This window comes from Triticum dicoccoides, chromosome 1B (genome assembly GCF_002162155.2).
Source record: "Triticum dicoccoides isolate Atlit2015 ecotype Zavitan chromosome 1B, WEW_v2.0, whole genome shotgun sequence".
NCBI lineage: Eukaryota > Viridiplantae > Streptophyta > Magnoliopsida > Poales > Poaceae > Triticum > Triticum dicoccoides.
The window spans coordinates 291,013,717-291,027,206 of NC_041381.1; the positions used below are offsets into that span (position 1 = coordinate 291,013,717).

The following is a 13,490-nucleotide window of genomic DNA, read 5'->3' on the forward strand; positions in this document are numbered from 1 at the left end:
GGGGGCGAGGATCAGTAGCGGAGGTCCTCCGGTGGCGCGCTCAACATCAGATCTGGTGGGGCCGCAACGCCTCAGCCACCGACGGCGTCGGCAGCGAGCGAGGAGGCGAAGGAATCCCACGTTGGTGCGCGAAATTCCGATCGCCAGGGAGACGCCGGTGCCCGGGCGGTGCAAGAGATGCCAGGGGAGCACGCATAGGTGGCGAGGGCCTAGAAGGCAGCGGGGACGGCGGGAAGTGTGATAGGTGGTGGAGGCGTGGGGAGGTTTTTTTTGAAGGCACCAGAGATCGTGCGATGGTGCGAGGTGTTCTCTTCAGCAGCGATGCAAGGAGTTATTTTGGAGTAATTAGCGGCGGCCCGAGGAGAATGCCAATCATGTTTTAGTGCTAAACATTGGAGCCACCTGAATCGTTGGATCAAGCAATTTGGATAGATGAGATGAATTGATTCTCCACCCTTTTATGCTTTTATAGGGTAGTAGATAGATAGATAAACTAGTGTGAAAACAGTGACTTGGCCCCGATTCCACATGAAAAAAAAAGTTTCTTTCTTACCGAATCATCAATCGCCAAATACGAGTCCCTAAAAAGCCAAACCGGTTCATCTTGTGTCGAACCTTCTCGCCTTCTTCCCCACCCTAACCCTTTCTCGCCGCCGCCGCCGCCGCCGCCGCCGACCCTCTTCCGCTGTTACCAACCTCTGCCGCCTGCCGAGATGGATGACAGTTGCGCGGTGTGCGCGGACGCGCTCGAATGGGTGGCTTACGGGCCGTGCGGGCACCGCGAAGTGTGTTCAACCTGCGTCGTCCGCCTTCGCTTCGTACTCGAGGATTCTCTATGCTGCATCTGTAAGACGGATTGCCCCTCCGTCTTCGTCACAAAGGTTCGCCGCTATGGTCTGCATCTGTTCGGTTGGTTATCGATCTGTGGCGTGGTTGGATCTTGGGTCTTTGATTGGGTAGTAAACGAATTCGAGCTAGTTAATTAGATGGGCGCTGAGTTTTGTTCTACTGTTTGGATGGTGAAAATTCTGAGTAATAGCACACCAGTATGATAGCTTTGACCTCTCGTTTCTTGATGAGGTGAGCTCAGGTCACTGTATCGATTCTGGATTTGTTTGCCCAAAGTTGGAATTTCAGCTGATCTTCTGTTTCATTATGCAGGACCGGAAGCTGTTTTTATTATCGTACGCACGCTTTATTCGAATTTTGATTTGTCCAATGATTAAGTGGTTTGAGATTTTCATGGTTCCTGTATTTTTTTGTTGATACTCCGTACATGGCATCTTCACTGCGTTGCCGATTAAGTGCATTTGTGCTTACAGTATAGCTAGTCAGGAAAAGAGAAATATGTGAGTTTTATATGTTTATGCTGATTCAGGTGATTAGTATTCTAGTTTGTGCATAGTGCCAGCCTAAAGGGCATGGGAGTATCTGGAAAGCCTCCTGGAACATGAACTGACGCCTTATTTTATGCATGCTTTCTTCATAACTCACGGGATTTCACCTTCTTCTATGATCATTTTATAGGCCATGGGAGATTACACAAAAGTGATCTTGGATTTCTCTGTTTTGCCCACTGAGGCAAATGAGGGAAATGTGGGGGAGTACTGGTACCATGAGGATACAAAGGCATACTTTGATGATGCTGATCATTATAAGATGATAAGGGCGATGTGCCGACTTTCTTGTAGTGTATGTGACAAAGCTGAGGACCAGGTTGGTCAGGCAGCACAAGCAAAGCGCCGAAGCAGGTTCAAGAGCATTGATCAGCTAAAGGGACATTTGTTCCATCAGCATAGGTTATACATGTGTAATCTTTGCTTGGAGGGGAGAAAGGTGAATATTTTGACCACATATACTCTCTTCTCCTTCCTATATTGTCATTCTTGTGTTTCAGAAGGACTAAATCTAGTTACTATTGTGACACCAACTCTGTTGTATTTGATGGTTTTCTCCCTTGTGAGCAAATTTAGGATGAAAATCAGAACCTGTTTGCAAATTATCTAGCTAGTTTAACTTAATGTCCAACCTTTTTCTTACCGTTTTCTCTGTGGGCCCCCTTCAGTTAACGTATGTGGAATCCAGTTAAGGCAGGAATTTATGGTAGATATTTGTTTATGCTATTGCTTTAACTAAGCGAGTGGACTCATGTAGTGCTGGTGCTATAATTCATGGTTATAAAACATTAAAACTTGGTAATGGGTGCTTGCTCGGCAAGCTCAACGTGTAGGTAATTTGCCGTGAACTCAATAAATAGGTATTTATATATGGGTATCCCTGTAGAACTGAAACCAGCATTTCATCCTATTAGGATAGTTAAACTAGATGAAGCAACAGCAGCTACCTCTGGTAAGGAATATGTAACAGCAGGCAGTAGCAGCCCGCAGCTATGTACAGAGGTGTGGCAGCAGCAACTTCTGGCGCAGAGATAAAGGAAGTGAAACTACTGTACTGCTATTTCGAGTACTCACCTGGTTATGCCCCATCATCCTGAGCATTTGCCCAGTTATACCCATCATACCTATTAAGTACTCGGTTATGTATGCATGTTCTCGCTGACGCCATCTCTAATCAGTATTCAGCCCAGTAAACCTGCTTGAGTGAGACTGTTTCTGTTTTTAAGTTATGTAGTTAAACTATGGGTAAGTAGCGATGTAAGTTTTCTTTTCACGTAACATGACAGTCCGTCTGAACCATGGAAAGTAGGTATAAAAACATTTAGAATTCTCTGTATATGTCTGATTATCCTTGTCCATATATGCTATCTTGCTATGTGAAAGTACTTCACCATACATATCTGTTTTCTTTTGAAATATTATTTATAAAATTGCGTGGACAAACATTTTGACTGACATGCAAAGCCTGCCTGAGAAGCATGTGGAACCTGTGTAACCAAATGTTATACTCCCTCCGTCCCAAAATAAGTGTCTCAACTTTGTACTAGCTCTAGTACAAATTTGTACTAAGCTCGAGACACTTATTTTGGGATGGAGGGAGTACTATATAATTAGGCACCTTTTTCTGTTTTTTTGTTGTTGAGGAAGTTCAGGTTGTTTTGATAGCATGCATTTTAACACACCTGGGCTACTGTTATATCCTTCTGTCAAGGGCCTCGGTGCCCAAGACAGCAGGACCTCGACTACGTAGTTCGTAGTCGCGGTGGATAGGAGCACTAGGGTTTTTGCCTGGCTGCTCTATGATGCGGGCGGCAGTAGCAGCCCAGCGGGGTGCAAGTGCTCGGACTTGTACCGCTGGCAAGTACCGCAAGTGCGGACGTACTCCTGCACCGTCTTGCGAAGGTTAGGTGCGTGGAAATCGCGGCGGAGACGATGCAATGTGCGCAGGACGCCTTCATGCCCATCATCGTGCACGGCACTGAGAATCTCCTGGAGTAGCGGGGATGACGGCGGAATGTAGAGGCGGCCGTTGAAAGTAACGAGGCCGTCGGAGAGCGCCCAAGGCTGTTGCCGCGCACCTGCCGTGATATCCTCCCGCAGTGTGACGAGCGCCGGATCAGTGGACGTCGCTTGCCGGAGGCGATTGATGAAGTCGAAACGAGGCCCTGAGACCGCCATGATCGTCGTCTCCTCCGTGTCACGGCGGGAAAGTGCATCCGCCACCGTGTTGGTACTACCTGCCTTGTACTCCACCGTAAAGTCGAATCCCAGGAGTTTGCCAACCCAATGATGCTGCGGGATGGTGGCCAAACGCTGGTCAAGCAGAAATTTGAGGCTGTAATGATCCGTTTTTACCACAAACTGACGCCCCCATAGGTACGGCCTCCAATGGCGAATCGCGAGCACCAGGCCGATGAGTTCCCGTTCATACGCTGCCAGGGAACGGTGACGTGGCGCGGCTGGCCGGCTAAAGAAAGCCACCGGGTGGTGGTCCTGAAGAAGGACGGCCCCGAAACCGTACGTCGATGCGTCACACTCGACGATGAACGGCCGTGTAAAATCCGGTAACGCGAGGACGGGAGCCGTGGTGATTGCCGTCTTGAGGGTGGTAAAAGCTGCTGCCGCCTCCGGCGACCAAGAGAAACCATCCTTGCGAAGGAGGGCCGTCAGGGGCGCGGCAACCACGCCAAAGTCCTTGACAAACTTGCGGTAGTACCCCGCAAGGCCGAGAAAGCCCCGAACCGCGCGCGCCGAGCGTGGTTGCGGCCAGTCCGCCACTGCCTGCACCTTTTCCGGATCCATGGCCACGCCTGCAGCGGAGATGGTGTGACCCAGGTATGCGATTGATTCAACGGCGAACGCGCATTTGGAGCGCTTGACGAAGAGCCGGTGCTGGTGCAGGACCGTGAAGACGGTGCGCACATGTCGGAGATGGTCAGCCCATGTCTCGCTGAAAATGAGGATGTCGTCAAAGAAGACGAGAACAAAACGGCGCAGGTATGGCCGCAGCAGATCATTCATGAGGGCCTGTAACGTGGCCGGCGCGTTGCAGAGTCCGAACGGCATCACCAGAAACTCGTAGAGGCCGTCATGAGTACGGAAAGCTGTCTTCGGGATGTCCTCCGCACGCATCCGCACCTGGTGGTAGCCGGAACGTAAATCGAGCTTGGTGAAGAAACGAGCGTGCCGTAGCTCGTCGAGGAGTTCGTCCACCACCGGAATCGGGAACGCATTCTTGACAGTAATGGCGTTCAGGGTGCGATAATCGATGCAGAAGCGCCAGGACCCGTCGGCCTTGCGGACCAGCAGTACCGGGGACGAGAATGCGGAACAACTCGCACGGATGATACCTTGGGCGAGCATGGCGGCGCACTGACGCTCCAGCTCGTCCTTGTGCGCGGCCGGGTATCGATACGGACGGACGGCCACCGGGGCGGAACCAGGTAGCAGGGTGATGCCGTGATCGCGGCTGCGGGGCGGTGGCACGCCGGAGGGGTCGGCGAAGATGCCGTCGAACTCGGTGATGATGGCGTCCAGGAAGTCGCGGCCGCTGCATGATTTTAGGGCTGGCCCGTCCGGTCCTGCAATGCCGTGCCAGCACACCCGATGGCCCCGCCGCCAGAATGTCATGGAGAGGGCTCGGAAATCCCACAGGATCGGTCCGAGCGACGCCAGCCACTGCGTGCCCAGGACGATGTCGTAGCCCGCGAGCGGCAAGGCGAGGAAATCCTCCGCGAACTCCTCGTGGCCGATGCGGAAGGGCACGACGCGGTACGCGCCCTGGCACGGAACGCGCTCGTCGTTGGCCACCGTGACGCGCATCTTCTCTGTGGTGGGGGGCGGTAACGTAGCACGAGCGGCCGCCTCTTCGGCGATGAAGTTGTGGGTGGAGCCTGAATCGATCAGGGCGAGGAGGGAGACACCTCCGAGAGTAATCTGCATCTGCATGGTTTCACTCGTGCGCACGCCGGCGATCGCGTGGAGCGAGATTTGAGGGTCGGCCCGCGATGCATCATCAGTGGCGGAGGCCGCGTCGTCGTCGTCGTCGTCCGGCGCTAAGTCGAGGAGAAAGATGCGCTGGCACACGCGGTTGTGGCCCCTGCCAAACTTCTCGTTACAGTTGAAGCAAAGGCCCAGGCGACGGCGTTCCTCCATCTCTGTCTGGGAGAGACGCTTGATTGGGCGTCCGTCCGGCAGATTGTGGCCCTGCTGAGGTGCGGCTGGTGGGGCCGGAGCGGGGGGCGCGAGGCGTGGTCCTGGTGTCGGCAGGATGCCCTTCTGTGGAAAACGCACCGGTGGCGCGGCGGAAAGCGCGCACTGGTCGCGCAGCTCCAATTTGCGGGCGAGGCTCATGGCGACGGCGAGGGACTGTGGGTTATGGATCTCCACGTCGAGGCTGAGGGGTGGCTGGAGTCCCGCGGTGAAGATCTGCACTTTCTGTGTCTCGGATAAGGTGCCTGCCCGGGGGAGGAGTGCCTCAAACCGCTCCTGGAAGTCGACGACGGACGTCGTGCGTTTGCACGCCATTAGTTCGCCCAGCGGGTTAGCGCGCAGCGGTGGCCCGAAGCGGAGATTGAGCAGCTCGGAGAAGCGGCGCCACGGAGGTGTGCCCTCGTCGCGCTGGACCTGCATATACCATAGTTGGGCAGGACCCTCGAGATTGTAGGACGCCATCCACACCTTCTCCTCCTCGGCGATCCGTTGTTGATGGAAGAAGGACTCGCATCTGTTGATGAAGGCGAGCGGATCAGACTTGCCGTCGAACTTGGGGAAGTCCATCTTCTGGAACCTGGGCGGCCGATCATTGTGGTGCTGCCCATCATGGGCGGCGGCAGCGCTGGACGAAGAGGAGGACTTGTCCTTCTGGAGTGCGGTGACGGACGACTGCAGGGACGTCACCGTGGCCGTCAAGGCCTCGATCATCTTAGCCAGATCCGCGGTGGTCGGTTCTGCCATGCCGGAAGTGACCGAGGCGGCAGCGGATTGTGGCGATGTCGGGGAGCTGGGCGCGGACACAGGGGGGAAAGCGGCCGGCGGATGGAGCGTGGACGAGGAGGAGGATCGCCTGGAACCTGATACCAAGTTGTCAAGGGCCTCGGTGCCCAAGACAGCAGGACCTCGACTACGTAGTTCGTAGTCGCGGTGGATAGGAGCGCTAGGGTTTTTGCCTGGCTGCTCTATGATGCGGGAGGGGAAGATAGAAGGAAATAACTTTATTGCTTATCCCTAAAGGGTGCTAACTATCTGATATATAAAGGCCCCATGGGCTAATAACAAACTAGAAACCTATACGAAATAAACTAGTCTAGGAACTAATGTGCCCGGATCAGGACTCCTGTCCAGCCTGCGCCTTGCCTGATGCGGCCGTCGGCTGCTCCTGGCCGCGCGGCCCACGTCTGTAAGACGTGCCCCACATGACACCTTCAACTTGCATTTTAACACACCTGGGCTATTTTTTTTATCACTTTGTGCCTTTTTATACGAAGTAGGTGAATCTTGTGGGTTATTTGTATTATCCAACGCTGAACAGAATCATTGCCTATTTTTTTTCTGTGGCCCCTTTAGTAGATGCTACCTCTGTTTCTAAATGTAAGACGTTTTGGCAATTTAAATTGAACTGCCAAAACGTCTTATATCTATTAGGAACAGAGGGTGTATCTTTTAAATGTGATGCTAGAAAATGATTTCTCTTGGGATTATCATTTGCTGAACGAGTTACTATGTTGAGCAGGTATTCATTTGTGAACAGAAGCTTTATACAAGGGCACAGTTAGCTCAGCATACAAAAACTGGTGACTCTGAGGTGGATGGCTCTGAGATTGAACGCAGTGGTTTTGCAGGACACCCAGTGTGTGAATTTTGTAAATATCCATTATATGGAGATAATGAGCTTTACACACATATGTCCAGAGAACACTATTCGTGCCACATATGTCAAAGGTATTATGCAACTATGTCCTTAGCTAATTCATTGTTGCAAACTTGTGACAAATGCTGACATTGTAATTGCTTACAGGCAGCATCCTGGGCAGTATGATTATTTCCGGAACTATGATGATTTAGAGGTAATTCGTGACTCCTGTCCATATTTATCAATCCATATCTTTTAACTCTTATCGATGTCTATGTTTAGTGACCTTCCTTTGTTATCTGTGTCACTTTCTCATTGAATTGCTTGATGTTAATTCAATTCAGATGCATTTTCGTAAAGATCATTTCCTCTGTGAAGATGATGCATGTTTGGCCAAGAAATTTGTTGTCTTCCAGAGTGACGCAGAGATCAAGGTAAGCTTAGTTGAAGCTATTGTTTTAGTAGTATTAAAGTGTATTACTACCAAGGGGCATGCCACTGGGTCTATGTACTGACCTACTAGTTTATTTCTACAGAGACATAATGCTATGGAGCATGGTGGGCGGATGTCTCGTGCCCAGAGGAATGCGGCACTTCAGGTTTGTTCATTCTCTTAAGACCTCTCTATTCCTTGCTTTCGTTTTTGTGCTTTAGCTCCTCCATTTATTTAGCCATCAATTTAGTTCCAATATTGTTTGGCTCATCTCTATCTGTTTCCTATTGCTTTGGGCTAAATACTCTATTCTGGCATTGCCAGATACCTACCAGTTTTATATACCAAAGGAATGAGCAAGATCAAAGGCGTGGCAGAGGTAGGGGCCATAATGCTCACCATGACAGATCTGACAGGGATTTCTCATTATCTGTGCGGGATGGCAGTGCAACTGCAGACCATGGCCTTGGAAGTCGAGTTGATAGTGTTGCAGGGCCTTTCCAGTCATTAAGTGTCAGTTCCAGTTCTGGTCGAAGTCGAACAGAAATTGGTCGAAGCTTAGGGAATCGTCGCGTGCTCGAGCAGTTGTCTTTTCCTCCACTTCAAGACCAGGATATTCCTGATGCTAGGATTGATGCTGTTCCCTATGAAACCTTGTTTCCTCCCGTCTCAGAGCAGCAATCAAGGTATGCGCTGGCTCTTAATCAGAGCTCAAGGGGTTCTGCGAGGCTTGGTGATGAATCATTATTCCCTCCATTGCCTGGGTCAAGTAACAAGGGTTCTGCTTCAACACAACAGGGGCTGCAAAGTCTTGCTAAGAACACACTTGCATCAAGGCTGCAACAACGTAGTAAGGGCACCGTGAAGGTACTATATTCTGCTCAGTCTCAAACAGGTGAAAATCCTGAGATAGTACCTCATGTTTCCACTTCCACCCAGACATGGCCTACACCTGACCAGGGGCTACATCTCTCTGGTTCTTCTCAACTTCGGATTGTAACTCAATCAACAAGAGATAATGGGCTCATGCCATCTGCCTCCAGCGGTTCAGCATGGAATTCCAGAGCTTCAAACAAGATGAAGCACTCTATTTCGACCCCTAATTTTGTTTCTGGTGGGTCCTCTGCCCAGGCATCATCAAGTACAGCTTATGGCAATAAAAAGCAACTGCCACCACAAAGCAGCCAACCTTTGCCTGTTGTGGAGGATGTTCGACAAGCAAACAAATCCCTTGTGGAAAGAATGCGTGTTGCATTAGGAATGGATGAGGATAGGTTCTCCGCGTTCAAAGAAATTGCAAGTGAATACCGTCAAGGCGTCATTGATACTTCAGAGTATCTCTCGTATGTGGAGCAGTTTGGTATATCACATCTTGTTCCTGAAATGGCTAAGTTGTTGCCTGATCCTCTGAAGCAGATGGAACTTGCTGATGCCTATTACACCAACATGCGTTTTAAAAGTCTCCAAGAAAATCGCGGTTGTGAAACCATTACTGTGAAAGAGAACAAGCGTAAAAATAAGGGCAAGGGAAAAACACTTGATGCAGAAACAGCTACTGCTAAGGATGCAAGTGAATCGCTAGCTGATAGCTTTATGGACACTGTAAGAAAGCTTCAGTCGAACAACAAGGCTCAAGAAGGAGAGGCTGCAGTGCTTTCAAAGGATGGGTATCGATCTTCCAAGGAAAAAATCCCACTATCAGCTGGAGGGTCATCCTGTGGTACAAAGATGTGTCTAGACGGTGATCCAGTTGCCATTTCAAAGGCGTCTGGCACTAGTAGGTATGTGGGCAAGGGTGGAGGAAGCACCGGTAGCAGCAGCAGCAGCAGCAGTAACAACAAACAATCGAAGAAGACGTCAAAGTTTCTCAGAGCCCGGTTGGGTGACAACTCATTGGCTACACTTCATTTTAGTCATCCTGATGTGAGCCCTGAGCGACCTGAAAGGGAGACACAAGTCCTGCAAACTGGGTTGCCTGTGCGAAGTGTTTGGAAGAATGGTGCAGCACAGAAGCTCTTCTCCAGCAATGGAAAGAAATAGCATCATTTTGTGCAGACGTAATTTGATCCATTGAGCTGGTTGGCAGGAAATGTGCACATTTTGTGATGTGTGTTTTGGCTGCTTGGAGAAGGCGCCGTCTATTTAGAAGGTCGCTTCGTTTGAGTGAATTTGCTGGTTGAAAACCTCAAAAGTGAGGATGGAACTTGAATAGCTTGGCTAGCTATACCTTTGTCAAAGTGTAGACTGTATATTACATGAATTCTACTCCCTCCGTTCCTAAATGTAAGTCTTTGTAGAGATTTCACTGGATGGACTACATACGGAGCAAAATGAATGAATCCACACTTAAAATGCATCTATATACATCCGTATATAGTTCATAGTAGAATCTCTACAAAGACTTACATTTAGGAACGGAGAGAGTACCAATGATTTTGGCTTGCATGACTTCGATTTCGACCAGGCTGCATGACTTCTGTTGCCAGCCTCTTATATTTACTGTGTGGCAAGACAACTGTCAATAAGAGCATCTCCAACACATGATGTAAAACGGTCGCCCTGCTGTGCCCAAAAAACTGCCATTTGGGGCATTTGGAGAAAAAAACATTGTTCCAACAGATGTATCTTTGTTACAGAACTGCCATTTAAGGAATTTGGAGGCAAAACATTGTTCCAACAGATGATGTATCTCTATTTGGCGCCATTTTTCTTCTTTTTTCCTGCATTCCTGAAATTTTGACCAAGTGCTGCATATTTGCAACACCTATTGGTCGCCTCAAAAACCAAACACAACCATGTTAATGCCAACCACGCTGAAGTTAGCCATCTCACATTGATTCTGGCTGGTTCTCGCTGTTGCCCGCCACCGAGGTGAGTCTGTCGTCCACCCCTGGCCAAGCCCCCACCGAGGTGAGTCTGTCGTCCACCCCTGGCCAAGCCGTCACCCTGCCACCCATTCTCGCTGCGTTGGAGCCTGCCACCACCCCCGACACCAATTGGGGTTTTGTTGCTGTCTGATTTGCAACGAATGCCGCCCTTGCCCCTTCGCCGCCTGATATGTCCGCTGCAATGCCGGGGCTCGCCGTGGAAGTTGATTAGCTCCTCCCCTTGTCATCACCGTGACATTGCTCGCGATAAGAATAATACTATTGCTCAGTTCATCCCTTATAATATTTTGTTCAGGCGGGATTTGACTGGCCCCCGACTTATGTCATGGCATAATCTTTTATGCCGTTTGGATGCGATTAGCCTGACAGAAAGTCAGGATGTGTTTTGCTGAAACCTTACTACATTAGGGTCTTTCACCGTAGACTCTATGTATTGTGCGCTCACGCATTCTAAGATGCCGGCGAGTAATAATAAGAAAATTTGGAGGTTGAAGATACCACTAAAAGTTAAAGTCTTCATGTGGTATCTTCGTAGGGGAGTTGTGCTAACCAAAAACAATCTCGCACGGCGTAATTGGCAAGGGAGTAAGAAGTATTGTTTTTGTACTCATGACGAGACAATCAGACACCTCTTTTTTCAATGCAACTTTGCACGTTCTATGTGGCCAGTCATCCAAATAGCGTCAAGTTTATATCTGCCCACAAGTGTTGCCAATATTTTTGGTCATTGATTGGACGGTATTTCAAATAGGTTCAAAACGCTATTAAGGAAGGGAGCGTATGCCTTACTATGGTCGCTTTGGCTATGTAGAAATAATTTTGTTTTTAATGACAAAAATGCTTCTCCTTTGCATGCTATTTTCCGTTGTACGCACTCGCTTCGTACGTGGTCTATGCTATAACGAGCGGAGGTCCAACCGCTGTTCAAGGCGGTGTGTACGCGGTTGGAGCAGGTGGCTACAGAGGTTTTTACCCAACATGGGTGGCAGTATAACCTTCGGATCGGTCCATCTCACCTTTCGACATAGGCACCGTGTTGGTCTATAGGACTCTACTATTGCCGATTTGTCGGTTTTTGTTTTCTTCTGGTTGTCAGACTTTTGGTGTTCGGCTGTGTGCATCCTAGTTATGCAGAGGCTGAGTGCTACTCATAATGCTTTGTATCCACTTGATGCTACATTTTGAGTTAATAAAATCGCCCTTTATCGAAAGAAAAAAAATCAACGAGTTGCTGCTCCTTCTGAGCTCTCGGCTATCGGCTGGTGAGGTGACAACTGCTTTGCTTCAACCCCCACTGTCCGGCGGCAGCAAGTACGTTCCCATTTCATTCATTGTCGGCCTGACGACTGCCTCGCTCATGGCGAGCTACACCGTCCGGACTTCACCTCCGTGCCCATTGTTGCTCGATGGGAAACCTTCAAGGTATTTGTTTTATTTTTTGTTGTGATACAGGATTGGATTGTGATGGGATTGTAGTGCAAAGTATTGTGTTAATGTCTTCGTAGGATGACTTCTTCATGGAGAGAGCACTTACATCAAGTGTGTGAAGCAATTTGCAAAGTTGGTGGTTGAAATGGTTGGCCAGAATGTTTGAGAGCACCCAAAGCATATTTTCGGGAGGTGGCCTATGCTACTATCGGAGTGTAAAGTCAGGACATAAGGGATCAAGGATACCATGTATTTGTGAGTTTGGCAAGAGGCTAAAACGCTCTGTTTCACCCAAAAGAAATCCACAGGAGATACAAGGATTTTTATACAGGTTCAGGCTGCCATGGATAGCGTAAGTTCCTACGTCCCATTCTTATTGATATCAAAGTGAGAAGTACAACTTCTCAAAAAAAGTGGGAAGTACAGGTGCTTGTTGTGTTATAGAAGAGGTGCTCGGGGTGTGACCGGTGGTGGCCGGGGTCCTAGCGTGAGTGCCCGAGCACTCCTATCTCTACTTCCCTAAGCTTGCTGATTGATCTCCTTGGGTGGTGCTTGACTATTGTAGTACTAACTATGGTATGCGTGTGTTTTCTTGTGATCTTGTATCAGATGTCCCTCTAAGCGACATCAGCCCCTATATAGCCCCCCCCCCCAGGGGGGGGGGTACCGCAATGGTCGATGCAAATGTGCATGAACGGTTACAAGTAGAAGTAGGTGTTGCGGACGTGCAACTGGTCTTTGGTCTTGGCAGAGGATGAGATGACATTGCAGTGTGTCAAGTCCTTGAGTACTCTTGGTGTATGCTCAACTTGACGTGACACAACACACCATCTCTCTTGTCAAAAAGGTGGGCCAGAGCTCGGGCACTCTCACCTAACTGATAAGGCCTGCACCTGACCGGCTCAAGGCACTCGTCCAGCCAGGTCTTCGTGATGATGGAGGTCTATGCCCGTAGACCTGCGTCGAGCTACATTGAGCAGCCTGATCAAGCATTTAATGCATGGTTGGTGGAGTGTGCGGCAAGGACTACTTATCCTCGTGACACGTGTGCTGGGTGCTTGGGGCTTTGGGCTCCGATGGCGTCATGACTGATGTTTTTGACTTACCTTAGGATCGTCTATGGCCCATGGTGTGGTAGTAGCCGTGTACTTGAAGATTCATGCATGCCTCAGATGGCACCGATTTTTACTAATTTGGATAGTAAAAACCGTGTCTTTTCCTTGTCAGATTATGTTTTTTTTGAACGGGCCCATTTGATAGGGGTTCCATGATACACCTATATTGAATATGCTGTAAGTAGCCCCTGGCCCCGCCCATAACGATTGTGGTTGCATAATTTAAAAGAGTACCTCCTTTTTCCTCACTATGGGTGGGGCCAAACCATTTAATGGGATAGTTTAGAAAAAAGTGTTTATCCTCTTCCTTAAGTGGGAACACGATGCAGTTTCCTCTAAAACTAGGGAAGCGGTTTCTAGGTTCCGTGCGGAGCGATA

The 13,490-nt window shown here is 49.5% G+C and overlaps 1 protein-coding gene across 1 annotated transcript; it reads left to right on the forward strand.

Annotated features, from left to right (window-relative positions):
• The first annotated feature begins 590 nt into the window (after window positions 1-590).
• LOC119331584 (E3 ubiquitin-protein ligase hel2-like) lies at window positions 591-10,360 on the forward strand. The gene is made up of 7 exons (XM_037604749.1): window positions 591-881; window positions 1,528-1,836; window positions 7,129-7,337; window positions 7,414-7,462; window positions 7,593-7,682; window positions 7,785-7,847; window positions 8,006-10,360. The coding sequence occupies exons 1-7, from the start codon at window positions 714-716 to the stop codon at window positions 9,719-9,721; spliced, it is 2,604 nt and encodes an 867-aa protein (XP_037460646.1). The 5' UTR covers window positions 591-713; the 3' UTR covers window positions 9,722-10,360.
• Window positions 10,361-13,490: the final 3,130 nt, after the last annotated feature.